The sequence below is a fragment of the Helicoverpa zea genome, chromosome 31 (genome assembly GCF_022581195.2).
Source record: "Helicoverpa zea isolate HzStark_Cry1AcR chromosome 31, ilHelZeax1.1, whole genome shotgun sequence".
NCBI classification, from domain to species: Eukaryota; Metazoa; Arthropoda; class Insecta; order Lepidoptera; family Noctuidae; genus Helicoverpa; species Helicoverpa zea.
The window spans coordinates 4,943,605-4,971,395 of NC_061482.1; the positions used below are offsets into that span (position 1 = coordinate 4,943,605).

Genomic DNA, 27,791 nt, shown 5'->3' on the forward strand with positions numbered 1-27,791 from the left:
GTACAAAACGTGATAGGTACCTAATTTTATGAAAATATATTATTTTGCTTTTTAAAAGCTTATGAAACATTTTAGTGGTGATATTGTATGGCATTTGAACAGAAGTTGCTTGATCTGTTCTTGCATCTTCTCCTTTGAATTAACGCGGGAATGCTAGGGATGTCATAAAAAATAGAATTGAGCCTAGACGAAACTAAACACAACTAAATTCAAAGGTGAAGTAAAATCAATATATTTCCAATATTACACGTTTCTGCTGGGTTTAAATGGTTTCAGTCAAGTAAATAAAGCAAGGTAGTTAATTCTCAAAGATTGTATATGATACTATTTACTATTGTCTATGTTTTATGCCCAACACTATGACATTTTGTATAATCTGTTTACTCTTTATGCTAGTCTATGACCAAATATTATTATCTACTGTCGTGAAAAAAGTCAATTGACTTTCTTGTTGCGTTGTGCGAAAACTGCGATTTACTAGCAGCCTGCTGCCCAGTTCGCAAGTGCATTGGTTTCGGTCGGTCCGTCGGTACAAATGCAACGTTGAGCTATCATCGCAATGGACTCTGACGTAATTTTCTACACCTAAATTCAGTGAGTGATATACATCGAAATGGTATCATCGCGAGCCTTTCATTACTCAATACTTTAGACGAACTGAGACAGTGTTTGTCCGTCAGAATGTCGAACGTACAGAAGTTGTGTTTGTATGATGCATCGTATGATTCGTACCCCGACACGTTGTTTGATATTTGTATGGACTATATTGTGGTGAATCTTAATACAATTACTAACTTCGACCCTGAGACCCGATGGCGTAGATTCAAAGATGATGTTATACTTCCCTCTGAGATTTGCGAAAAATTCATCAAGTCATACCAGAAGAAATACCGCATCAATGATAATATCGCGAACATGTTCCGCGATAAGGTTCGCACTCGGCTCAGCACAGTGAAGCTGCGAAACTCGCGCATCACAGACGAGGGGCTGCGCTGCCTGATGGAGCACAAGCCCTACGAAGTGGAGCTCAACCAATGCGAGTATCTTTCACAATCATCGCTGGAGATCATCAGCAACAACAGCCAAAACTTGCACTCACTCAAATTTGGTCCATTGACCTATGTATTCCCACAAGATGAAGGTATCTACAGGCAGCGAGGGTACATCATCTATGCTCCAAACTTAAAGAGACTGACAATCCAACGTCGAGGTCTCGCAATATTCCCATTGCTTTTGTTAAAGCCTCTGCAGCACCTGACACACTTGGACCTCTCTGAGTGTACATCGGCTGGTTCCATTTGGGCCCTTAATGAGATGAATAATCTGCGGTTCCTGGTCTTGCATGCTGTGCCGTGGACTAAAGATTTAATTGATTGGATCTCTGGGATGGGCCACTTGAGGCACTTGGATATTTCCCAGTCAAATGAGAGGCATGGGAAATATTTCTCACCAAATGAGGTGCTGACTCAGTTGGTAGAGAGCTTGCCACTACTGGAGTCATTGGATATATCGGGCACTAATTTGGCCGGCACGGGGGCTGCTGCAGTTTCAACCATGAATCAAGGCACTTCAGACAGCATGGAGTGTGAGGTGCGCTGCGACATACCCGGACTGGTGAGCCGAGTTAACAATCCACTGGAGTTCCTTGGCTTGTACGGGACTCACCATGGAGCCTGCAAACGCCATGATATACCAGCTAAAGTGGTAAGAATCTGAATTATTATTTATCTATTATAATTATTTCTTTAGTCTTACTTATATCTTACTTATCTTACTTCTTACTTATATCTTACTTCTTACTTATATTATAAAAGTGAAAGTTTGTGAGAATGTATGGATGTATGTTTGTTATTCAATCACGCAAAAACGGCTGGACCGTTTTGATACCCTGGATTAACATATAGGCTACTTTTTATTAACATACCACGCGGGCGAAGCCGCTGTCGGAAGCTAGTTCCTTATAATTTAACAGGTCAACATTGGAAATGTTCATCATGAGAGCTGACAACCTTAAAAACATTACTCGGTAAACATAATGTTTAATCTATTACTAATTGAGTACAAATGATTGGTACACAATTACTGTATTTACTTCACACAACAGTTTTACTAACTTTCAACTAAAGTTAACAAGAAAATTACAGTTGTCTTTTGTTTAAGATAGTCTGCTTGTTTGAAATAGGAATTTTAAAACATTAGATAACTTTAATTGCCTGCTAGTAAACCAGGTTAGATAATCATACTCAAAATAATTTATTCAGACATGGCTGCAAAACAGCACCATCATCTTTTGAACATCAAAATTTACAAAATGGCAACATCAAAATGTTCCCGAAGAACCCTTTCACAGCTTCCTATGTTCCCCAGCAACTACATACTGAAACAAAAAACTATTGTTGTTAATCCTATTAAGAAATCCATAGTTAAGATTCATATGTGGGTATATAACCCTTTTTTTTTCTCTATTGCAATCATGCAATCAGTCTTCTAACTATAAGCAGATATGGTGTGCTCCTTGTAAAGCACTGGTACTCAGCTACATCCGGTTAGACTGGAAGCCGACCCCAACATAGTTGGGAAAAAGGCTCAGAGGATGACTTAATTTTATTATTACATCAAGTTTATTTACCTAGGATAGGCACTTATTTGTCAATTTCTTTACGTGCAAGTTTTAGTATGGACGCACATTATTTTAAAAAGTTTTGGGTTATGGAATGAACTAGGAGTACATTATTATAGAGGTATAAAAATATATAATAATAAGCATTCACTGGCCGCATCAGCTAATATTGTTAACTAGCTGTTTCCAGCGTCTTTACCCGAATCCCGGTAAAATCTCTTGTATCCTAACAAAATATGGTCTTCGGGAATAGTCTAGCTTTCAAACGAAAGGATTTTACAGATCTTCAGTAGCTTTGAAACCTTTAGGATACAAAAAAATGTTTCCTTTGTCACCAATTAATTCATTCTCAGCTTTTTTATAACATCCTGTACTATCAACCATTTCTTAGAAAAAGCGTGCGTATTATTCTATGTTTATAATACCGTATTATTAATGTTGTTATTTGCTTCCATTATGACATTAGTCGTTAACACAAGCGTCTCAGTGGACATAGTCTGCTGACTTGCGGTAGACATTCTCCTTAAACTATGTTATTGTTAACCAACTGTGCCCCTCCGTTTTAATCGTTCTCGCCTCTATAGAATAATCTCGGAATTATTAGCGTATATCAACTACCTGCACTTCTTATTTTATACCTTACTAGCTTTTGCCCGCGGTTTCACCCGCGTCCCGTAGTCGGATGGTGACAAAAACTATCCTAAAACCTTCTCTCGGGTCTAAGTTACCTCCCCTCTAATTTTCAGCCAAATCGGTCAAGCCGTTTTCATGTTATGTCGTGACAACGGAAAGCGGATTTCATTGTTATATATATAGATTATTATTGACAGTCGTTCCGGGTAGTCTGATGCCAGAAAGTCGGACAACCTATCTTACCAAGGGGTGGGTTTCCTGGATAACCGGGTTTGAGATACAACCGGTATGACTAGAAGCTGACCAACATAGTTGGGGAAAGGTTAGGTAGATAATGAGAAAACATTATTTGAATGCAGTCGTTATACAGCATGCAGGAAGTCCCCTTAAGCGGACTGACAACCAATTAAAGTCACCGGCTGGGGTGAAGTTAGCCAGGCGCGAACGCTGTACCTACCTATATACTCTCATTCCCTGTATGAAAACTATTGCGTATTGGAGAATAAGCGACAAACTGCATGTAGGCATGATCGACTAACTGGCTAGACCCGGGTAAAAGTACAGCCTCTCCGACAAATAAGCCATATTTTACACTGAAATAACTATTGAAATCTGTCCATTACTCTATGAGATTGGAACATTTTAACAAACAACTATTCAAAATAATATTCTTGCTTAAAAAGCACTTGATTTTATTTCCGCTACATAATGATATTTGTTCATAGATCACTGGTGACGCTAACGAGGAGCAGATCCTAGCTGCTGCTCGGGCTTACATGGAGAGACCAGCGATGCTGACGCGAGTGCTCAATGATCTTTACTATTTGTTCCGCTACGAGAACAATGCGTATGTGGGCCGGGCCCTATGCGTGGTGCTCGATGCCATGGACCTGCACGTCATGGAGAAGCATATACAGATCTCTGGCAGGTAGGTTACTCATTTTGTTTTCTTAACCTGTATTGTCCCACTGCTGGGCAAAGGCCTCCCCATTTTGTCTCCACGCCTCTCGATCAGGGTTGTAGGCATCCAGGTCGTCCCGCCGTCTCATCCGGGGTTTACCCCGCCTGGTTATTTATACTCTTTGGGTATTATTTGCAGAGGGTGCCATAATCCACTTGATAATTTGGTTTCGAATGGATAGTCTATTATTATTTATTATATATTGTTTGTACGAAAGGTTTACCCCGACTTTGCACTTGTAAGTTGCATCCGTCTTATATCTTGCACTTCCTTTTTATATCGGTTATTTGTATAAGCAACTTCTGTAAATTCTAAGAAGGAGCTGTAAGCGACTTACGAATGTGTTTTACATTTGTTTTATCGTAAGTCAATTACCTGAGCAATACTTACAAGTGTGGGGCCAGCCTTACAACTATTATTGCAAATAGGGACGAAATTGTAATTCATAAATCAAAGATCTCGGGGACTTTAAATATTTGCCTTAATTATTTTTAATGTAGAAGAATTAATTCGCAAATCACTTTTACGAAAGTAGTTTTTGTAAACAGGTTTTTTATAAGGAACATAGAGAGTTTTCAGACATAGGTCAGTATGAAGTTGCTATCGGTGTTAATTAAAATGCCGTGACCTGGGTATCTAGGTCAGCTGAAGCACCTGGAATAAATTCACTTACAATATAGGGATGTAGCTTTACTTCTAAACTTCGTTACATACTGTAATTACAAGGTCCCTATAACTATAATATGAGCTATATTTGTCTATGTAGTTCTAGGTGAATTCATAGAGTGAATTCATAAAGGTCATCGGCCAAGATAGATAATGTTCGTAGTGAATAAATGATTTTACAAAAAAAAAAAACTTAAAAAAGTATCTCTGACTTTAAATCGCGGGAGTCCTTTTATGGAACGTGGTGTATTAATAAATATGACCTACTTCCAGCCAGTAAATGGCATTTAATCTACCTATAGTATAGTATTCAGGTTTATTTTATTTGACCACGCTTCGTAGAAAAACTTGCGAACATTCAGAGTGTACTTAGATGTGCGGCGACCTAAATCTTCAAAGCCTTAACGCTTGGTTTGTGTACTTTTAGTGCCACCCTATTCTACATAGTGAAAGGGAAGGAAAAGGACCGCATCGGCATTAAGATGAAGAAGCGCATCATCACTGCGCTGCTTGACGGCATGGAGGCTCACCTTGGTGACGACACCATGATGAGGAACGGCTGCCTCACGCTGTGCCAATTCAAGATACCTACTGATGTGGTAAGTTGAATTACAGGGCGTTTCACACACGGTACCGCGCACCGCTGCGGTGGCGAGCGGTGATGAGGATCTCATTAACCTTTATGCAAAACATCCGCCTGACCGCGCAGTCGAGCGGTTTTCTTCCGCTTTCTCGCAACCACCCTCCGCGATAATGCGCGGTACCGTGTGATAAACCCTTTAACTTGCAGACGAACAAATCAAGTTAGGACTTTATCAACCGAGCTCTTCCTTCATGGACATCAACAATCGATATCGATGTTAATAATTCAATAGTTAGTGACAGTTACCGTTTCCTACGATGTATGGTGAAAATAGGATGTTTATTGGTATAGAAAACTAGGTATTCCATAATAGGTCAGATATTCCATTGTTGTCAGTACAAGAATGGCAATTAATTAAATGACATTCCTTACCCGTTATGAAATCAGGTATTCAGGTATTCCTATAGATACTACATAATAGGTTATGGTTTGCGATGTTATTGAAAGCAATATGGTCAAATATTTAGAACAAACAATTATATTCCCATAGTTTTGACTGCAGTAATGTTATAAATAAGTATTATTCTCTGTAACTTATTGGAAATGGTGTGCATACCTGTAAGTGACATATTACACTGTAAACACGTGCGTATGGAACTAAGCAACTATACTTGTTTTGTAAATATGTTGTTGGTTTGCCTGAATAAATAAATAAATAAATATTATTGCGAAATAATAATCCTCAAAGTTCGTGAAAGTAATCTGAAGGGGTAATGTGTTTTGGCTCGCCGTAGGAAGAAGGGGCAGATTAGGGGGAGATAGTCCTTAGTCTCATAAAAAACAGCTTTCTTATTTTATTGACAGGCGGTTTTTCACATAAATAATGTAGGTATAGTAATTTCATGTTTTTGGTACGGAGGATGTTGCAACATTTCGCTTTATCATTTCGAATAACTCAGTGTGCAAGGCTCGATCGATCGCGCCGGGCAGGGAGGCGCCCACCCCCTTGCACCCTGTTGCACCGGCAACAGCCGAACTCCCACGTATTCCAGGGATTTCATACAGCGAACCTGATGTATTGATTTTTCACATTTCCTCTACTAGGAATACTTAAATATGATCTTTATGATGGGAAAGATATGGATCACAGCTTCCATTTTTCAAAGTCTACTATTGAATAGTGCATTTATAAATAATCTCGACGTAGCAATATATAAGTTTAGAATTTATTGACATAGTGCTAAATGACATCTACCTCAGCCATGACCTCAATTAAAAAAAAATGTCCTCATGACATACAAAAATTTTGCTGACAATTAGAACCCAAAAAATAATCATCAAATGAAGTTCTTCGAAAGTAGACTTTTATTCGCTGAGGCAAACAAATCTCATTTATGACATAGATTACGTGGTTTGAAATACTTGTGTATACTTTATTGTTACCAACGTCCTAAATTTAATGTACACATAAGGCAATATTCCTTGTTACTAAAGTTCAATCTAGGAACCTGTATCTAAAATATCTCGATGTAGACTAAGTTGTAGCAGTAATACAAACTTTTTTAGTTTATGAATGCTATGTACATATGGTCCTTCTAGAGATTAGAATGCTATATATTATTAGGTACGGAGATCAAATGAAAATTCCCCCCTTCCGCTTAATACTCGCCACGTGCCGGACGTGGCGATATAATGAAATAAGTACTGTATGTTACACATGTATCCCGTACATTAATTCAACTGTACACGAGTAAGACAAATTCACTTATACGAGAAATATGATGAAAAATTTGCATACAGATGCACCACTTTTGCTTAATTAATCATTTTGTTTTTACGGATTTCGGTTCCGGTTTCAGTTAGTTAGCAAATAGTTTCCGAAGAATAAAATTATATGTAGGTCTATTATTGTACTTTACGTGTATTAATAATTAGTGTGTTTATATGCGCTATCAGAATGCCAAAATATTAACTAAATAAATGGATGATAATTAAACAATTTCTTTTTCAGTTGTTCGAGTATGAGCGAGTTGTACAGATTCTTTTAAACGGGGTAGCGGACGTAAATCAAGAGGGTTTCGTGCAGCGTATCGCTATTTACTTATTAAACTCGCTGGCCTGTCAGGTTGATGGCAAACAGAAGACATTCCTCGGCAACCAAGGAGCTATTGGGGTAAGTGTTTCTATGAACATACATTCATTCATTTTGATACAGGCAATCGTTTGGGTGCGAGAGATGTTGTCAAAAGTGACTGTATAACCTCCCCACTCAGAGACATTTAATGGTTATTTAAGCCATTCCTTAGTGAAGGATTTGTATGACATTCCGTCACTAAGGAGTGACTTAAGTAATCATTAAATGTCTCTGAGTGGGGAGGTAAGAACTTTTTTTAGCAAAGTCGTCTGTAGGAGGTGCAGATTAACGATTAAATATTGTTTTTTTGTGACATGGAACAGCTTGCGAATAATATATTGCTTAGTTTAAATAATATATTCAAATTGAGGTGTGAATTTGAGGTCTGCATCTGCAGTGTGAGTGCATGTCGTTGTTCACTCGTTATACTGAATTGCAGGAAATGACCCTATAGCTATTCTTCAGGCCGCCGGTTAACACTTCATCACTTGACATGTATTATTCCGCTTTGGTACTCATGACTTGTTGATGTGTAGTGATTTATGCTCATACGGAAAGGATAATAGGCGTTGAATTTCTGCTAATATTACTAACGTTAGATTAGTTAGGCTTTGAAATATGGTCTTACATTACTAACAAGGCTAGCGAATTTCACAAATTACAATATGTATTTGCGATCGGGATTGAGCTTCCGCGATAGTTAGTATTATTGTTAGTTTCATAATTTTCATCCTTGTAGATCTCATAGATCGTAAATGACACACCCAGTCGCCGCGGGCGGAGACGAGGCGGGGGAAAAGTGCATACAAAGCCCTTTGATATTGTGCGCGGAAAGCTCTAGAACGGCGTACCTACATATGTAGCAATATGTATGTCGATGAGGCAGGATACCTAGGGAGTTGCGCCGCTGTTATTGATTTATGCATCTCATCGGTCCCGCGCCCCTTGCCGCCCCGTAAAATTGCGAACTCGTGTTGGCTTGACCGGAGCTTGTTGCGACCGGAAAATTCAAAATCACTACATGCATTTATGTTTACCTATATGCACTGGATCGATTCAGCCTGTCTGGGCTCCAATGAAAACTGTTTAGTAGATGAGACGCGCTGTTTTATATTTGAATTCGACAGAGATGTTGTTTGATGCAATGATTCTGGCGGATCCTTATTACTTAAAGTAGCAAGGTTCGAGTTCGGGGGTGGAACTTAGAACGATTTAGGAGGGGCCTATTCAGTTTTTTGCTGGCATTAAGTATTAAACAATCAGTTTAAGGCTCTTTAGTTTAATTACTAGTTGTACTGTTGGTAGTTTCCTTCTGGCCTAGATAAAGTAAAGTTTACTTAAAGGAAGTTCTAAGTCGGTTTGTATAAGACTTCAAACATACTTATAATTAGGGCGTCTATTACAGACTCTTATTATTTAAAGAAGAGAGCCTTTGCCCAGCATTGGGATGGTAAAATGGCTGATAATGATGACTACAAAAAACTCATACTACTTTTTAATAAGTCTGACTGCTTCGTTATGAATTTTTGTTACGAGCTTCCGTAGTTCAGAATAATAGCTAATTCGATGATACGAAATTATTATAATAAATTGAAATGTCTTACCCTTGGCGAGCTGCGCAGCAATGTTTTACAGTATATTTGCTGTTAAAAGATTAATGCGAATTTTAAGTAATTGCTGATGCACTTTTGCTGTGGCGACATTTTAGCGAATTATTGGCTTAATCGGTTTTTCTGCGATTGTTTTAAATTCAGAACTTAGTATCTTTGTATTGTCATAAATTGTTCCTTGCCACTGCCGTTTTTTAATTTTGTTAGCTGTTGCAAGTTTGTTTATGATTGCTAAAGCTCGAGTGTAATTTGTGTAATGCGAAATATGTGTTTCTTTCGTGTTTTTCATTCTTCCCTATTGCTCTCGAATCTATTACTTTCTTATATTATTTTTAACTATTTTATACCTACTATTCTATTATTATTGAATCTTGTAACAAAACATTTTGATGATTAATTTGAATATGTTTTAAATCTCGTTTTATTTTGACTTGTGTTTTTTTCGTTTTCAGCTTTTTATATTAGGAGAATAATTCAGACATAGATATAAACATTATTCCCGTACTTGGTTTAAACTACTGGTATTGGCAGTAGCTGATCAAGTAATAGTAGTAATTGAGAATGCATTTAGGCTGGCAGCTGGCATCCTCATCTTAGGTTCATACCGGAGATTGAGAAGCCGCATACCGCTTTAGATTCCACATTGATTAACGGAATAATAGGAAATGTCATCGTCAATCCAATACCAGGCCGATTATAATTATATCGATCGTTCAAACCAAGTGTTTCTACGCATTTTTGAGTAACGAATTCATGACTCGAGTTCAAAAGAATATTTTGAATTTAAAATCATTTGAGGGTACGCTTTTGCGAATCAAAAGTCAAATGAGTTATGTGGAGGCAGATTTGGGGGAACGCTTATGCCGTGGTCAGGCGCGGTCAATCACATGCCATGTGAATGACCGACACCCTTAATAATGTTACGCGAAACTTTATTGCTATTTATTTCGACGGTGTTATGTACCTAATATTTACTTTGAGTTGGTAATGTGGTCCCAAAATTATCTTTGTGTATGGAGACTTTAAAATTGTATAGATTCAAGACAAATTTTTTTTGCCAATTTGGGTGCAACTTTTGTCTCACCTTGTGATCTAATATTTTTGTGTACCAAAAGGTATAAGCAAAGTAAACACTGCCGTACCTATCATAAATCCATTAAATGAAAAATGGATTTCCACGCCAAAATATGAAATTGCAATAATTGTATGCGTTATAGAACAACCTATTAAACTTTCATAACAAACCGAGGGGTAATTGGATGACTTTAAAATGCATAGACAACTTACAAGGCCTCACCTGCTGTAATTTGTATTAAATAATTGAAAACTTTAACTAAGTGGGAAGGTTAAATGGAACTTAAGTGAGGAAAGCATTAGGGTGCGTCTACACGGTGCATGTAGCTGGAGCAAGTTAACATGCGCAAGTGACAAGAGCATGGGGTGGGTATTTTCCTTTGGTACGTGCTCAAGTCGCTAGATCCGCACGTTTTTGCATGTAATCTGCGCATGTACCTCAACATGGACAAGCTACTTGCACCGTGTAGACGCACCCTAATGCTTTCAGCGTAGAAAGTTTCTTGCAGTTCCATTCATTATGCAACGTTAGACCAATCGATGAGTTCATGGAAATACTTCACAAGTTTTAACTATGCAAGAGTCCCCGGGCGCTTGTTAGACTGAACTTTATTATGAATATTACAGATGCTCGAAGGACAGGAAAGATAGATTAAAAATTAACTTTATTATATACTTTCTTCTATTTATGATTTCCCATATTTTCATTTTCGGTTTTTTTTTTTTGCAATTTCGGATTAGTTATGTACAAACATGTCACAAAATTGTGATAGTTGTCGTTAATTGTCGAAATAATGAATTTATCTCAATAAAGTTCCACATGTTTAACATTGTCTCTCTTCATAACAACTTCGGACATAATAAACAAAATAACCTAACAACCTAAACGTTATATTCAAAATGGTTGTTGAATTGTTTCAGAAAATGCTCAACCTGATCTCGGACCGGCTCGAGCGGCGCATATGCGATGACGTTCTGGAAGTGGCCTGGTCCACCATGTGGAACGTCACCGACGAAACCCCACAGAACTGCCAGCGCTTCTTGGAGAACCGCGGCATGGAATACTTCTTGGCTTGCCTCAAGGTAATAGTGAGTTGCGATGACTCTTCTGGCATAAAAGTTATATATAGCCATGTTTAGGGATTGACGTGCTCAAAGAGTTATATTGCGGAAATAATTAAGTTGCTGAACAGTCATTTACACAGAGGTCCTTCGATAGTTCTACTGAATATGATCAATATTTCGAAAATTAACTTTGCATTATCAGTAGTAACTTGTTTTCTTTAAAAAAATGGCTACACCCCATAACCAGTGTAATATAATTGGCCCAAAAACAACTGGTTTTGCCTAGTTTGGTTCTAGTGAGAAAATTTATCTACATATCTTTAAAAATCAGTCGATTTCCTTATTCCATTTTTCATATTAGCTTAATACAATGACAATTTCACAATAATTAACATCTATTGCAATGAAATTCCAGATATTCCCCGATAAAGAGGAGCTACTCCGCAACATGATGGGTCTTCTTGGCAACGTGGCAGAGGTAGCTCTCCTGCGCCCTCACCTGATGAACAAGCTCTTCCTCTCCGTCTTCTACGAGCTTCTGGACTCTTGCAGCGACGGCATCGAGGTCAGTACCTAGTTTGAACGTACCTCTAGTTCACCAGGGCAAGGATCGTCGGCAAGAAATTACGGCAATATGGTGTTAGAAAACAAGAGAAGAAAGCAAGGTTTGAAGGTAATGTATGTTATTGTTGTGACATCAGGAAGATTGGAAAGTTTTGTACGTCTTTGAATCGAACTTGGGTCTACACGGTCAGGTGTTGACTTTTTCCGGGGATCCAACAGTCGGGATCAACAATGCCGTATCAAATAAGATATTCATTACAGAGTTTTATTTATTTAAAATTATGTATGCTTTTTTAACCATTGACGTTTAATTTATAATTACGTGCAAGTTTATTTTATGCTAGAATTATCGCCACTTTTTTTCTTAAAATCTACCAATATATTTATTTGTTTTCGAAAAAAGGTTATCGAACTAATGTTTACAGGATATACTTTTATAAGTTTACCCAACTAAGAAAATAATCTCATAATATATTGATGCCCAATTATCAGGTTTTGAATAACCTATTTTTAAATAATGGGAATTCACTGTGAAATCGTACCGAGGTTGGGACTCTGGACGCGATGACATCTGAAATAGCCGCTGCTGGTAGTTTTCCGTTGCGCATCGTGTTAATTAAAATATCGTCTTATCCTACGAGTTACTTTATTTCTTTGAGAAACATATATTTATTCATTAAAACTTAATATAGCAGTATTATCTACATGTTCCCTTCTTTCAAGACATTTCTTCATTCACATCCAGCGGGACTTCCGACCAAAATGTCTAATAGTCTAACACCAAAGGTTGACCCTAAAAGAGCATATAATTAATTAAATAAAATTATCAAATTATTACAAGCACTCTTTTATAATGTTAATTAATACATTCCCATTTGTAATTAACAAAATATATGCTATGTATATATAATTTTGATTTATAATGACAAGCACTACAATGCTTTAGATCCTATCATATAATGTCACCTTTTATTTTGTAGATCACACGCTTTGTAGTACGATATATTTATACCAGTAAGCAGGTTATTATCCACAATATTGCAGAGGCGATTTTTGCGCGCGCGCAGTTGAGAGGTGATGACAATATTTCGTGGCTCATTGGCAGTCACGCAGCAGGTAAAACTCATGTTATTATTACCATGTATATTACTAAAAGCCACTGCATACGTCAGGGGGACGGAAGGGGAAATTTTGGAGATATTATCATGCAAAATATTTACAAATGAAAGCGCATATATCATGTAGGAACGGGCAGGCAATCATTACTTCTCGATCCCGTTCACGGACCTTGATCACGGATGCAGCGGCCTTTAAACTCCCCAACTTTATGGAACCAGTAAACTTATGAGATCAAGTTGAATCTTCGAGTAAGCGACAAACGCATATTGTATGTTGAGGTTTGTACCATACATCTCCAAGACTGTACTCACTAAATAATTCAAGGATTATTTTTTACTTCATTTGCTTGACATGTCTTGTGAAATGTCCTGATAGAAACGGCATTCCACCCAGTCTCCCCATTCTTTAACTTTTTGTCGAAAGTTTACCACTTTATATTTCGCAATGCAGTACAACCACTGGACTGCAGTGGCTTGGTATTCCTTCTCATTTTCCGATGCTTCGGGAGCGGAGCGTGAAGATTGACTTCCCCACACTGCCTTCCCTTTCCTTAGCCTAATTAATTCGGAGAAGCTGATGCACCAAGGCTACCCCAAGATACCATCTTGTCTATGGGTGCTTACATAAAGAAACAGGTTTCCGGTACAGACAAACCTGTACGGGTAGGTACCGATCAGTGCAGGTATAATATTTTAATACAATCCTATTCACTCACTTATAAAGAAACAGGTTGTTTACCTGTTTCAACTTTCCTGTTTCTTTATAAGTGAGTGAATAGGATTGTATTGAAATATTATACTTGCACTGATCGGTACCTACCCGTACAGGTTTGTCTGTACCGGAAACCTGTTTCTTTATGTAAGCACCCTATTGTCTGATTGGCAACGGCTTAAGGCCAAGTTCGTACTGACAACATTCTTCAAAACCTTAGGTACTTCCTAGTCCACGCGGAATTTGCAAGTCCAGCCCCGCTGATCTACCTATAAATATGCTGTAAAATACTGCATTTTCTTTCCTTAGAGCTTTTGAAAGTAGTGCTTTCGCGCGGCTTTAACATTGCATTGTACAGACAGTGATTTCTGTTAATGCCATGTCAACTTTAAGACAATTTTTGAAACGCTGATTGATAGGAGATTTAAGAAATAAGTTACAATGCATGTTACGAAGCGCACATCAAATATATCTTAGTATTTTAGGCAAGCAAAGGGGTAAGGTCAAAGCTGCTAGTTGAAATGACATTGATATAGTACTGCCTAACACTTCAGTCGAGTTTATTGCACTATAACTAACTTGACTTTGATATTAGTGAGTTTAAGAGATGGCCGGTATAGAGTCAGGTAATGTTGACTTTGATGCACATTGTGGCGAGCGCAGAGGGGCGCGAGAACTGCGGCCCGCGCCGAGCGCGCGGCTCGGCGGGGCCGGCCGTGGTGGCCTAGCGAACCGATCGCGCTTGACTCGCTGTACACGGGCCGGTGGCGCGGCGCCAGGAGCGAGGTGGGCACCATTCAACACTCTACTCCTGTTTATGTTCTCCGGTGCCTTATTGTGACTCGCCAGTTTTATTTTGCGATGCTCAACTTTTTCTTTCAACTGTCAGCAGTTTTTGGTAATGGCAATATAATTTTGAAGACTTCTTCCAAATTAATATGCGCTTGTACTATGTGTGTTAAATCTGAGTCAAACAGTTGCGCATACTTCTAATCTTGTAATCAATTTTATTTACCAAAATTATATTGTCAAAAGTGTGATAGCATTTTTTCTTTGCTATTCTTTGTATTTTTTTAATGAATGTATGTAAATGTAGCTTACTGCTTCTTATTATCAAGAATGTCGTCTTCTGTGAATAGTATGTCGGTTTGATGTGATGTCAGTTTATTTATTAAGGGCGAGTTGCCCCATTTAAGTATAACGTTAACCACTAACAAGCATTAGTAAAATCGACGATTTGACAACTAAAAATAGTTCTGTTATAGTTAAATGGTACAACTCATTAAAATATTCATTATTGTTGATATTTCAGGAACTAAAAAATAGACATTCATTAAGATGAAAAATATGATACTATAGTATAGTGCATATTTAATCCAATTTTCTAAATAAAAAACTTTTTTTTTAAGAATGAGGTGGTGTCTCCGCTTGGGAATGCGCGATTCCGGCTGTACAAATAGAAAAAAAAGTATTTAGACAAAATTGCGGGATTCTGGGAATTGGCATTTTTAGTAATTAAATAATGGAAATGGAAGTGATTGTGTTTTGTGAACACAGTTTTATTTTACCAGTTTTTCAATAAAATTCGAGTAGTCCTGTATTGATGGTAAACTTTTGTTTTTAAAGAAAGTTGCATCTGCGTTTCTCAATGTAATTCATAAAAAGCTAATGTCCATAGTATTTGTGTAACTTATCAACAAAGTTAATTTAATGTTGCTTAATAAAAGTTTACCATGAATTCGGGTTTTAATGTTCTCCGATTACGGATGTGCTGAAAAAATAACCAAGTTGAAGAAGTGGAAATATCGAAAAGATATATAAATGGTTGTAAAAACGACGTGAAACCAAGAAAGTTCAAGAACTGACCATTATTTGGTGGAGTTGACTACAGAACACGTAAATGACCAGTGAATGGATGGTGGTTTTAGCTGATTTCGGGATATACGGATGAAGAGACTCGAGTGGATTCTTGCATATGCGATGGCACCTATGTGCAGTCAGTTATTTGCACTTAGATAATGTGGTTATTATAATATGAAAATCTTTCGCGACTTATATTTTTGCAAAAAAAAAAAACATTAAAATACCTCCTGTGTAAGCGGTTATAATCTAAAAGTGATTTGATGTTATGATTTCAGTGATATTATTTTCATGAGTGGTGATGTGTGTGGTGCCCGTCACATTTAAGGCGGGCAAACTTGATTATTTTAACTAATTATTTCACCATCATAGTAATGCATGTCAGTGTTTTCAAGACATGTTTGTTTTTTTTCTAGAAAATGTGACACTTCCCAGATGCTATTAAAGTCTCAATTCAAACTAATTCTTGCGAAATGTGAATGAAATTAAATTCAAAGTAAGAGCTGCCCTGCATTTCGAAAATTAAATAAAATCTTCCATTACCTACAGTCTCTTTAATAAATTGCAATAAACTGTTATAAGATTACGCAGCATGACCGCATATTCTTTCATCTTCAGGTAAGCTACAATGCTGCCGGGGTGCTGGCTCACATGGCTTCTGACGGGCCACGTGCATGGACCGTAGCCGAACCAGCACGAGAGATGGTGCTCCAACGCGTGGCCGCCGCCGTTGAACGCTGGGACCTCCGCGCTGAACGCAATATCAACTACCGCTCCTTCGAGCCCATACTGAGCTTGCTCCATGCTCATCATACGCCGCAGTGCCAGCACTGGGCTGTTTGGGCGCTGGCTAACCTTACTACGGTTTACCGTGAGTAGATTGTTTTAGTATGTAATGATTTGCTTCGTTAAAGGACAAAGATTTTATATATAAATCCGATATAAATAATACATTACAGAGCATAATAAATTGGCTAGATAGGAATAATTTAGTTATAAATATACAAAAAACAAAAGTAATGCACTTTCATCAGCGTCTAGTAGCTGAAGATTATGATATAAAATATGAAGGACAAAAAGTAGATTCGACAAACATAACAAAATTCCTTGGCATTCTTATTGATAACAAATTAACTTGGAGACCGCATTCCGAGGATATATGTAAAAGGTTAAGCAAGGCAGCGTACTTACTCTATAACCTAGCAAAAAAAGTAAATAACCGCACTGTACTTGAAGCTTATCATGGTCTAGTAGTTTCTGTTTTGAGATTTGGCGTAGTTTTCTGGGGCAACTGTACTGAGAGAGAGAGCATATTCAAAGCCCAAAAACGTTGCATAAGATCAATGACTAGCCTTAAAAATACCGACAGTTGTGTACCTGTGTTCAAATCCCTAAAACTACTTACATTTCCATCTCTGTATATAATAGAAGTTGCAATATTTGTTAAAACAAACATGCACTTATTCACCCTAATGGACGATATTAGAACACGTCCGGGATTAGTTAGATCACAATATAAAAATCGAATGTTTACAGGTACATACAAAACAGCATTATTAAAGAAAAGCCTTCTGACAATGGGCCCTGTCATCTATAATAAAATACCCCAGGCCTACAAAGAACTAACTTTAGGTCTTTTCAAAAAGAGGCTAACGTCACTACTTATAGATAAATGCTATTACTCAATTCAAGATTTTCTGAATGACGATAGTCTATAATAATGTTATAGGTATATTTCTTTTCTATTATAATTTAAGTAATTGTTGCCTTTTAATAATTTTTTATTTGTTTGTATAGTACCTAATAACTTTAAAACTTTTATTTTTCTTTTGCATGCCGTAAGGTAGAATGTGTTGGAACTATGTATAAATCTAACATCTTATTTTGTACCCATATTCTTTGCAAAATAAACGATTTGATTGATTGATTGATTGATTGATATAAGTTTTCTGCTAAAACTACGTTAGATCTGCGAGCGGTAAGAAAATTAGACAATTTATTTAAATTCTCCAAACTTCTGACATTGTCGAAACTTTGTTTCTTTTTGCTGAGCTAGAATGTACCTCGTGATTAATTTTAATACTATTTATTCATGTTGGGAAACTTATAGTAAAAACAATAAGTTAATTAAGACTTCTTCGTAATATATTTGGGTTTTAAGAAGATATCCTAAATATTGGTAGTTTTTTTTTTCAAATTAATTCATCAATCTTGTGATTATTATACTAACAGAGTGATTATTTAATAACAGCGGACAAGTACTGCACCTTGGTGGAGGCGGAGGGTGGTCTCCGGCTGCTGAACGAGCTGCTCCTGCACCCGCGGCCCTACGAGCCCATCAAGAAGCTGGCCTACATCGTGATCAACAACTGCGCGCGGTACGCAGCCCGCGACACCAGCAGCCCGCTGTTCTCCGCCTCGCCGGACAACTAACTAACGGACTTCTTCGAGGAGATCAATCCTCGATTGCGCGAGTAACCGCCCACGGCACACCGACCCCCACACTCAAGCCAAAAAACTTTCAAACTTCATCATTATTAGCTCACCTAAGGAATCATTGTGTTAGTACAATAAGTAAATCTATTTTGGGCGCCATGTGCCAGGCATCACTCGGAATTTTAACTGTATTAGAAACAAACTAATACCATTTTTATCAAGATTGAATATCGAGCTTAAATTAACTCGTTGTCCAGGTCGAATTCTTATACACTAAAAACATGAACAATAGATTTAACATTGTTTGTGGACCTTGATCCCCCTTTAGATTCTACGTCTAAGCTAATTTCCTATGACAGGAATTTGAATTAAGGCTACACTTTACACGAAAACTCAGTGATAGTTTAGTTTAGGTATGTTGTCGGCCAAACACGATTCTTAGGACAAACTAGTTTGGCCTAGGCTTAACTAGTTCTTCTTATGCGCCTTAGGATAAACCTTTTTGTCTCGGCCAAACTCGTTAACTTCTAACGACGACTCATTATCGTATTAATAAACTGGCAAAACTGTTTATCCTAATGGGCTTAGGACAAACCAGTTTGGCCTAGGCTAGACTAGAAGAACAAGTTAAGCCTAAGCCAAACTAGTTTGACTTGAAATCGGGTTTGGCTGGTAACATATGCAAGTAATGTAATTAAGAAAATAATGTTAACTGTTTACATTTTTTTTTTGCTTTGTAAAAATATGATCTGTATATATCACTGTGTTTCCACTTATTAGTTTTATTTGAGGCTATGCCTGATACTAAAGCTATCATCAGTTGTGTTATAAATATCGTCGTTGATTTTCTGTCATTTTTTTATAGACGTTAGGTTCCACAAGAACTGCGCGTATCTGAGATACGATTTAGTTAGTGATAGCATATGATTGAACATCGTGTTCTAAAACGATTTCAAAATTTGTTTTGGAGTTGCAGCATGTATTTATTCTTTGACTAAAAATAGACATGTAAAAATACACATTTGATGCGTATCGATTAAATTAGTCTATTTTATGTGTGTTAGTGCGATATGGTTTAGTTTATATTAAAATCTAAATTTATATAAAGATTTTATCTTCTTAGAAGTGAGGTTGTCTCCCGTAATTTGGAGTAATATGAGTTTCATTAAGATTATGCACAGCATCTATTGAAAAGCAGCAGCTATGAGAAACGCCATGACTTTTCATATAACTAGAATGCCCACAGAGATTTATATTGCTCTCTCCACATGGGCCACGGCGTCAGCTCCGCAAAAAACGAATTCCTTATGATATAATATTTAATAACACGAAACGTGAGTTGATTACATATTAGAGTGGAGAGATATATCTGCGGTAAAACCACACACTTTTATAGTTAGTTGTAATTTTGATATTCTTAAGATCCCAATAAGGCCGGGCCTAAGGTAACATACAATTCTTATTTGTAAATTATTTATTTTATTTTATTTATTGATTTATTATATTATATTATATGCAAATATGAATATAAAGTTATGATTAATTTCAAGGTTCAGAGCTGTTAATGCTGTTGATTGGACGCATCGACGCTGCTCGTCGCGCGGCCAGGTCGATCTGAATATTAGTTTATGATAAGTTGTCATTTCTACGACTATTATCAGTCGTGTTTTTTTGTTTTATCAGTTGACATTTATAAAACAGCGTTCAGTGAATGATTAAAAAAATAATGCAACTTAACAGAGGCTTTTTTTTATTTAAATCTGGCACATTTCTGTATTTAATCGGGAAATGAAATGAAATTGAAATGAAATGGTTTTAATAGAAGTGCAATCATGGTAAAAGTACAGATGTCCGTCCCGTTACCGTTGCCAGAATTATTACATTGATATACATGATTCTATTTCAATCATAATACTAGTCATATCGTGTTAGTTGTGAGGATACACGCAGTTTTTTACATAAATTTATGCAAACATTATACTCATCTATACACCACATTGGTCTTGTTTACATAAAATAATGCAAAGTTTAGGTCCTACAGAATATTATTTAACACAGTTGTTTTTATTTCCGTTATATATGTTACGTTGTTGGCTCACTTACGCTATATTGTTTTATATTTCTTGTTGATTTGCGCGACGCTAATGAATTCAAATCTGTTCTACTTGCCAAGATTCACGCGCATACATTAGAAACGTGAACCGAACTATTGAACACAGAACGATTACTAACTGGATGACATAAAAATGGTATGAGTACAAAAATAATACACTCGGTATTTATTTAAATTGAAATACTTGTTTTATAGTCAAGATTATTCCAGTAAATTGATATTTATAACAGTAAGTTGTAATAATTGTCTACTTAACAACAATAGCGTGTTAGTCGTTTGCCCGCTTACTGCCGCCGAAATAATCGATGTTATTTGCTGTAACACTTTTTTAATGCTAACTGTTTAGGATACAGAGGTTGAGTTTCTAATATGAGACCATGGAGCGAAAACCGAAGCTGTGAACTACACATCGTTATGAGAAAGAGCAATGCATCAGTTATGTGAACTGAAGATATTTCCTACCGTCGGTTTTCGCTCTGAAGTTCCATCTCACAAATTCAACCCGCATTATGTAGCGTCATCGATATGTAATAGGTTAACGTTTAACATTATGCAATAGTTATTGTTACTCGTACATTTCATAGGTGTCTATATTATGGATTGATTGTCAAGTTGATCGGGAACACACGCTTGCTTTGCTGCAAACAGTTCCCGGGGCCGCGTCCTCGGAGGCTGTTTTGCTTAGTTAGCTGTGAATTTGTCTTCGGCGCTTCAAGCTTTGGACTCGACAAATCACAACAGTGTGTGTTTAGTTTACGTAAGGCCATTTTATAATGTTATATAACCTAATATTCAATCTGATGTTTAGAAGTAATAAGATATTGCCGGGCTTAGGGCTCCAGCACCGCGCTGTTTGGGGATGGCTAACAATATACAGGAACAGTAATGTGAAGTCAAACAGTGGTAAGTATCGCGAATCTAGTCGGCCTGTATATGCGAAGAGCACTTGATTAACAGCATTATTTTCGTGTAGTAGATCTAAACTTTTAATACATTTTGATGAGATCAGTCTGCAGTAACAGGGGGTGTTTTTATGATATTTCCTGAAATAGTATTAACACTTTACCTTATATTTAAACCGGCGTTGTATAAGCCGATCAATAGATGTTTAATGTCTAATAAATAATAATATATGTTTGTCATCTTCACACACGATTGTCTCCTAGTATTTTTCTTTAGTTGATTAATTGTGTTGCTACGGTCTAACATTATTTTGTGTAACGAATTTTTTTCTTGTTACGATAAAATGCTGTAGCTTGCAATTTTATCGATAATTCAGTTTTGTTGTTCATTAAGTTAAGTTGATCATGTATTAATTCTAGAAAACTTACCTCTTTTAATTGATTGTCGTTTCAGAGATCAATAAATAAATATCTGAATGTCTTTGTGGGTACATTATTTAAGTTGTGATTTCGCAGGCCAATACACACGCAGTACCTAAACGACTGAAAATGAATTGGAGTATTTTGGGAGTAGAACAGGACAGTTAAAAAGATTTTTATAAAAGAAATGTAATGGTAAACAATGTATTCAATTAAACTTTTATCTCTTTCATAAAAAGGAGAAAGTTTTAAAGCTTTATAAAAGTGCTTTTAGAGGTGCTGAAGCTAGCTAACATCAGAAATCATAAAAAAATGACTTAAATCACCTGCATGTAGATGTTTCAGTTATTCGTTGAGCACACATGTTCGAAGCAAAGCGTCCACAACAACGTAAGGGTCACAGTTGGCCCCAGGCCGACGGTCTTCGAAGTAACCCTTTTTGTCAACAGCGATGTTCCGATGTATCCTGATGCTGTTTAGTCGTTCACCGACCCCTACGAACAAGATCACTATGAAGCTTACAAAATAACGCGGCAACGAGTATGATATAGGGCTATACTAGGTTAGCAATGCTTGGCGTGTAGGCCCAAGGATGGCAGTAGGGCAATGGCCACCCCATCTTGTCATGGCAAGTTTCACGGCAAAGGCACGTTAAGGGTCGGCGCTCACTGACGGCGTGGCACGGCATGACACGACAGGTTGTGCAGTGGCATTCCGCGGCATGCAGTGGTATCCCGCGGCGTGCAGTGGCATGCCGTGGCATCCATCTGAAAGCCCAGCCACTCTGGCATTCATCAGTTTTGCGCCACCGAAATGTTGTACAAGTTTCAACGTTATTTCAACTAGCTAACAATCATAATTCCTAGACCCCTAAGTGTCGCCCCGAGGACACGGTGGACCACACAGTCCAGGAGTGCCCTGCGTGGGAAGGGCACCGCCGGGTCCTCGTCGAGGCTTTGGGCGGCGGCGACCTCTCGCGTCCGGCCCTGGTTCAGGCCATGGTCCGGGGCGAGAGGGAATGGGATGCCGTCGCCTCCTTCTGCGAAGCGGTCATGCTCGAGAAGGAGGAGGCGGAACGCCAGAGAGTTCGCACCTCTCATCCCGGCCGCTGCGCTGGACCAGGTAGACACCATGGGCGCCGGGTGTCGCGAGATGACTCCCGGCCACCGTAGGCGTGGGTCTGTGGGCGGTGAGTTCGGGTGGCTCATCGTCCCTCTGTCTGCTTAGACGACAGACCCGTGTCGACGGCGCGCGTTGTTCCACGCGCTCCTCAAAGAGATGTCAGCAACCCCAGTGGGGCCCAGCAGGGCCAAGGCCTGCCGGGGCTGCGAGTTGTTCGAAAGAGATACCGCGGCCCTGGTACATAAAAGGCCTTTGACGAAACACGACGGTTTTTAGTCAGTAAGAGTCTGACACTCCCTCACCGCTGCTAACCCACAGCGGGAGGGGTCATTTGATGATTTTTGACGTCGGAAAAAAAAAGACCTCTAAGTGTCCCATACGTTTCGCGGCACGTCGCGTCATATCGTGGCATCTTGCGGCACTTCGCGTCATGCCGTGGCATCTTGCGGCACGTCGCGTCATGCCGTGGCATCCTGCGACACGTCGCGTCATGCCGTGGCAACCTGCGGCACGTCGCGGCATCGTGGTATACAAATAAAGTAACATAGATTCTAAACTCATTGAAATAAGATTCAAAATGATTATAATTAGCATTAAAATCCTTTGCCGTGCCATGCCGTGCCACGCCGGCAGTGGGCGCCGGCCCTAAGTTCACCAAGATGAGAAGATTCGCGAGGCCCGGTGGGAGTATGGGTCGCCAGGATAGTCAGGAGCTAGAAAGTCCGATAGGCAGCGTCTCCATGTAAAAGACTGGTAATGAGCTGCACTCGATTTGAATAGAAGCCAACCCTAACATAGTAGAGAAAAGGCTAGACTGAGTCAGAGTATGAACCATATCCGCCCAAAACGTGAGTAATGTGATTACCTACGTGGACGCAGTCGTGAGTGAAATAGAACATACTTAGTAGGTATTATTCGCCAGGATTACTTACCAGCGCTTAATTCATCACAATGAGCTACTTGGTGGCTACCAATCAAACGCTTGGCATTTTCTCGCCCTCCGTGAGGGTCGAACAACTTCAGATGTGCCTGATGAGCATAGCCCAGCTTTTCAATAGCCTTCTCGATTTCTCTGCAACGGCGAGAATACTTGGTATTGTAGTAATAGAATTATTGTATACTAGCTTCCATTCGCGTTCTAAAATAAGCGCTTCCCGTTGCCGGATGGTGATAAAACTATGTCCTATGTCCTGCTTCCGGATCTAAGCTACCTTCCCTCTAATTTTCAGCTTAATCGGTCGAGCCGTTCAAACATTTTGGACCAAGGATTCATTTTTATATTTTTATGTCTCAACCAAAGATGTACGGAGTGCGGTGAAGTCAGGCGCCACTTGTCTACTAATACATTATATCCAAAACCTACTCACACAATACCGTCAACATCGCGCATTAGTTTGGTAGAAAAATTCACGTGTGCTCCAGAACCCATCCAATCTGGAAGTGGCTTGGGCTTCATGCTGACTTCGACTCCATACTGTTCGGCTAGAATTTGTAGGATGTAGCGAGCCATCCAAAGGTCATCGCCGGCACTCACTCCAACTGACGGGCCAACCTGGTACTCCCATTGTGATGGACCCATTTCCACGTTGAGGCCTACGATAGGTATGCCAGCGTATAGGCAACATCTAAGTAAGAGAAACATAAGTTTACTTGTAATGAAATTAACAGCGCGTGTTCTCAAGCCCTAATTTATCTAGTGTTTTCTAACAACTTATAGATTTGTAAACCGACTTATAATGCGCTTCCATTAGGTCTCGTCCGAATGTTCTATCGGCTCCAACCGCGCAGTAGTACCGCGATGATCTCTCCGGGAAGCCCTTGTACGGCCATCCTAACGGCCTCATGTCATCGGCACTCATCAGAAATAACTCCTGCTCAATGCCGAACCACGGCTCGTCTTCTTCACACTTTAGGTACGCCTCGGCACAACGGACTCGGTTGTTGGTCGCTGTAGATACACCAAATTGAATCTAAAACGTTTGGCTACTTTTTTTCTCGAGTTTTTAGGCTTATATGAGGTGAAGGTTTTTTTTTCTCAAATCTACTGTTAATACCTTCTTACGTACTGTTTTTTATTTTATTTTTACGCATATAGGGAACACTTGGATCACCCTAAAATACTTACAAACCAAGACTGCTTTCACAATATTGAGCTCCGAATAAGGTTATCAAAATGGGTAATCGAGTATGAAAAGGCTGAAGAAGAATTATCTTGGCTATGAAAATAGCAAATATCACCTAGTTTTATGCTCTGGATCATCAGGATATAGAGGTAATGTTAACTCACCTGTTGGCTGTAATTGCGTATCGTATGTATCGCACATAACCAGGATGCTTCGTCCTCTGTGAATCGGATCCCTGTATATGGCGCGTGGAAATAAGTACATGTCAGCATTTGTCCTTTTCGCTTGTCGAGTAGCACTACCATTGAACGACATAACTGGTAGATCTGTTGAATAGTACACGAGCAAGTTTGAATAATGGAGTTATACCTACTTCATCAAGAAATACAGGTACCTAGAATCTGTATTACAACTCAAATGCTTCTTCTGGTCTACTCCCTCTAGCGAACACTATTATAACCATTTTTGCAGAACCATTTTGGTAGAACCTCGTCATTAAGTAGGATCCTTTCATTAGAAAACGAGTAGGGCCGTTTGTTTGAAATTATGGGGTTTCAGAAGATTGAAACTCTGACCACCTATCATAGAATCTTGATCTAATAACAATCACTCATCAGAAGGATGGATTTTGAAAGTCAGTTTACTTTTAGGCTAGGCCTCCCCCAACTGACGCAAACTTGATTTTATTTTATGCTTTCTGTTCTAATTATATTATATTTTAGCTACTTTATTTTCCTAATTAATATTTAACCTTTCAAGTTCTCATCAAAAAAGCCGATGTTTCTGGTGGCCCGCAATCTGCATTGCACTTTGAAAATATTTTCTAGATTTCTTGGAGAAAAGTACGGTGGCAAATATTTGTGTTGCTCGGAATATTTCAGTTCCTTATACGCTTCTTCCCTCAATTTCTCATCGCGTGCGTTCATTATGGTTGTAAATCTATCTGTAAAATTTGAAAACAGCTCAAATTTTGTCGCACTTAGCTAAGTACTTATTACAGCCTTACTTATAAACGTGAATTAAATATAACTAATACTTAAGGGCTGTTTAAGAAAATTCTTACTTATAAACGTAGCTTAAGCATGTCTTAACTAACATTTAATCACTACTTAAGACTTTAAGTAGTGATTAGTTAAAATGTTGCTTAGAAGGTGATTAGAGATTTTATAAGTAGGTAAGGGTGTTAGTATCTTATTTATAGGTAGGTATATCTTCTGTTAGCGTTATCTTATAAATTCTAGTAAATTTTAATCTAGAGCCTGGGAGAGGATAAAGACTACTTTTTATCCAGTTACGGGAAGTAGTAACAGAATTGCGAGGAAAAGCTAGTATATTAGAAATTGTGGAAATAAACCTTCAGGTACTTTGGGTAGAAAGTTCAGCGTGCGATTTTTGGATCTCAAGTTTTCGCCAGTGCCGTCGATCCAGACATATGTGGCTATAATTTTGTCATCAGGAACTGGGAGACTGAAGTATTTTCCAAGAGGATTGTCCATTAAAGTTGGTCCCTTAGGGGGGTTACCGTGTATTCGTCCCACATTCTTCACCATGTTATCTATTATACATATATATTTAAGGTGAGTAAATATATTTAAAGTGAGTAAATATTTGCTCATATTTGAACTTTTTGAACAACTTTGGCAGCCATTACGGGTTTAGCAGTCAAAAGCCAGAAAGTCTGATAACCACTTACATAAGTAGGTATCGGATTGCTCAGGTAGTTGGGTAGGGGAGGTCAGATCGGCAGTTGCTCAATGTAAAGCACTAACTAATTTAAATTTCTAACTAAAATGGAATTCTCAGGCATCCATTATATCTTCGAATCGTTTGCCACCAATCTTTTGAGGGCAAAGTTGGGGTGTAACATGATTTTATAGAATCTCGACTTGTGGATAGAAACAGGGGTAAGTACCTACTTGAAATTAGGACAAAACGTGACTAGCAAGGACGAAGTTCATATTATTATCTGTTTTATGATTAACCTACTTATGTTTTCTTACAAAATTACCTACCAATACGATTGTCGCGTACAACATACGTTGAGTACATTGTGTAAAGCCCTGGTGCTACTCACACTTGACCGGTTTGCTGTTTAACTAGTTTCATTTACGACTTTATTGATTTAGCATAATTATTGGGCTAAAGAAACATTACACAAAATCAATAACAAATAATGAGTTTGACTTAATTTTGACAATTACCGCCCATAGCTTAGACAAAGTATTGATTTAAAAATAAACATAAAGGCCATTAAATACTGAGTTTGTATTTTACCATACTTACAAGGCTTTCTTTATGATGATGATTACATAGGTAAAAGTAAATATATAGTTCTTCAGACAACAAGACAATTTTTTCATACAAGACCTAAGAAATAACGCATCCACTCTAAAGTTTGACATGTAAATCAGATTTCAGTAGGCACTAGCAAACCCGGCGAACTCCGTTCCGCCACCAGATGGCTTCGTTTTACGTAACATATTGTTTGGTGATATTTTTTTTGTTTTTCCTGAATTTTCTTTACTATAAACCTCACGGAGCCCGAGACCTTTCCAACGAATGCAAAACCGTGGAAATCGGTTCGTGCGTTCTGGAGTTATAGCGTCAGGGAGGAAAACCGGACTTATTTTTATATAGTAGATTAGTATTTTTAGCAATGCTGCATTATCAGCAAAACAAAAGACAGCCCCGGAAACGCTACGGTAAACATAGGATTTATCACGTAAAAAGCCCTTGACCTACGTCTATGACACGGCTATAAGAATTAGAAAATAAAATCTTCAGATAGGTTATCCATTTTAGAAGTAGATACCGACGCCTTCGAGTGAAAACCTCGTAAGTGCAAGAGATAACTTTTCAGGATAATGGTATTCGATATTTTTTACGATTATCTTCCAAGAAATGCAATAAAAAAATCTTGAGAAAAATGCATTTTTCAGGATAAGGATTAATATTCCATATTTTTTACGATTATCTTCCAAGAAATGCAATAAAAAAATATTGAGAAAAAATGAATTTCCGAGGTTTTCATTCTAAGACGTCGATACCTACATTTCAACTCAAAACCAATCTGAA

The 27,791-nt window shown here is 38.1% G+C and overlaps 2 protein-coding genes across 2 annotated transcripts; one reads left to right on the forward strand and one right to left on the reverse strand.

Moving 5' to 3' along the window:
- The first annotated feature begins 417 nt into the window (after positions 1–417).
- LOC124644934 (protein zer-1 homolog) lies at positions 418–21,532 on the forward strand. The gene is made up of 8 exons (XM_047184626.1): positions 418–1,704; positions 3,979–4,181; positions 5,308–5,479; positions 7,475–7,636; positions 11,203–11,364; positions 11,762–11,911; positions 16,219–16,471; positions 17,852–21,532. Exons 1-8 carry the CDS (start codon positions 682–684, stop codon positions 18,031–18,033), a joined length of 2,307 nt encoding a protein of 768 aa, XP_047040582.1. The 5' UTR covers positions 418–681; the 3' UTR covers positions 18,034–21,532.
- Positions 21,533–21,661: 129 nt separating this feature from the next.
- Positions 21,662–26,266, reverse strand: LOC124645216 (glutamine synthetase-like). Its single transcript, XM_047184998.1, has 6 exons — positions 26,071–26,266; positions 24,881–25,042; positions 24,325–24,541; positions 23,961–24,218; positions 23,526–23,665; positions 21,662–21,965 (listed from the first exon to the last, which is right to left on the reverse strand). The coding sequence occupies exons 1-6, from the start codon at positions 26,264–26,266 to the stop codon at positions 21,817–21,819; spliced, it is 1,122 nt and encodes a 373-aa protein (XP_047040954.1). The 3' UTR covers positions 21,662–21,816.
- Between the last annotated feature and the right edge of the window lie 1,525 nt (positions 26,267–27,791).

Bases quoted from the DNA above. Each gene is read 5' to 3' on its own strand.
- LOC124644934 (XM_047184626.1), top strand. From the start codon at position 682: ATGTCGAACGTACAGAAGTTGTGTTTGTATGATGCATCGTATGATTCG. The intron at 7,637-11,202 runs GTAAGTGTTTCT...GAATTGTTTCAG, and splicing joins GCAACCAAGGAGCTATTGGG to AAAATGCTCAACCTGATCTC. The intron at 16,472-17,851 runs GTGAGTAGATTG...ATTTAATAACAG, and splicing joins TAACCTTACTACGGTTTACC to CGGACAAGTACTGCACCTTG.
- LOC124645216 (XM_047184998.1), bottom strand. From the start codon at position 26,266: ATGGTGAAGAATGTGGGACGAATACACGGTAACCCCCCTAAGGGACCA. The intron at 25,043-26,070 runs GTTTATTTCCAC...ACTATTCAACAG, and splicing joins TCTACCCAAAGTACCTGAAG to ATCTACCAGTTATGTCGTTC. The intron at 24,542-24,880 runs GTGAGTTAACAT...GTGTATCTACAG, and splicing joins TACGCAATTACAGCCAACAG to CGACCAACAACCGAGTCCGT.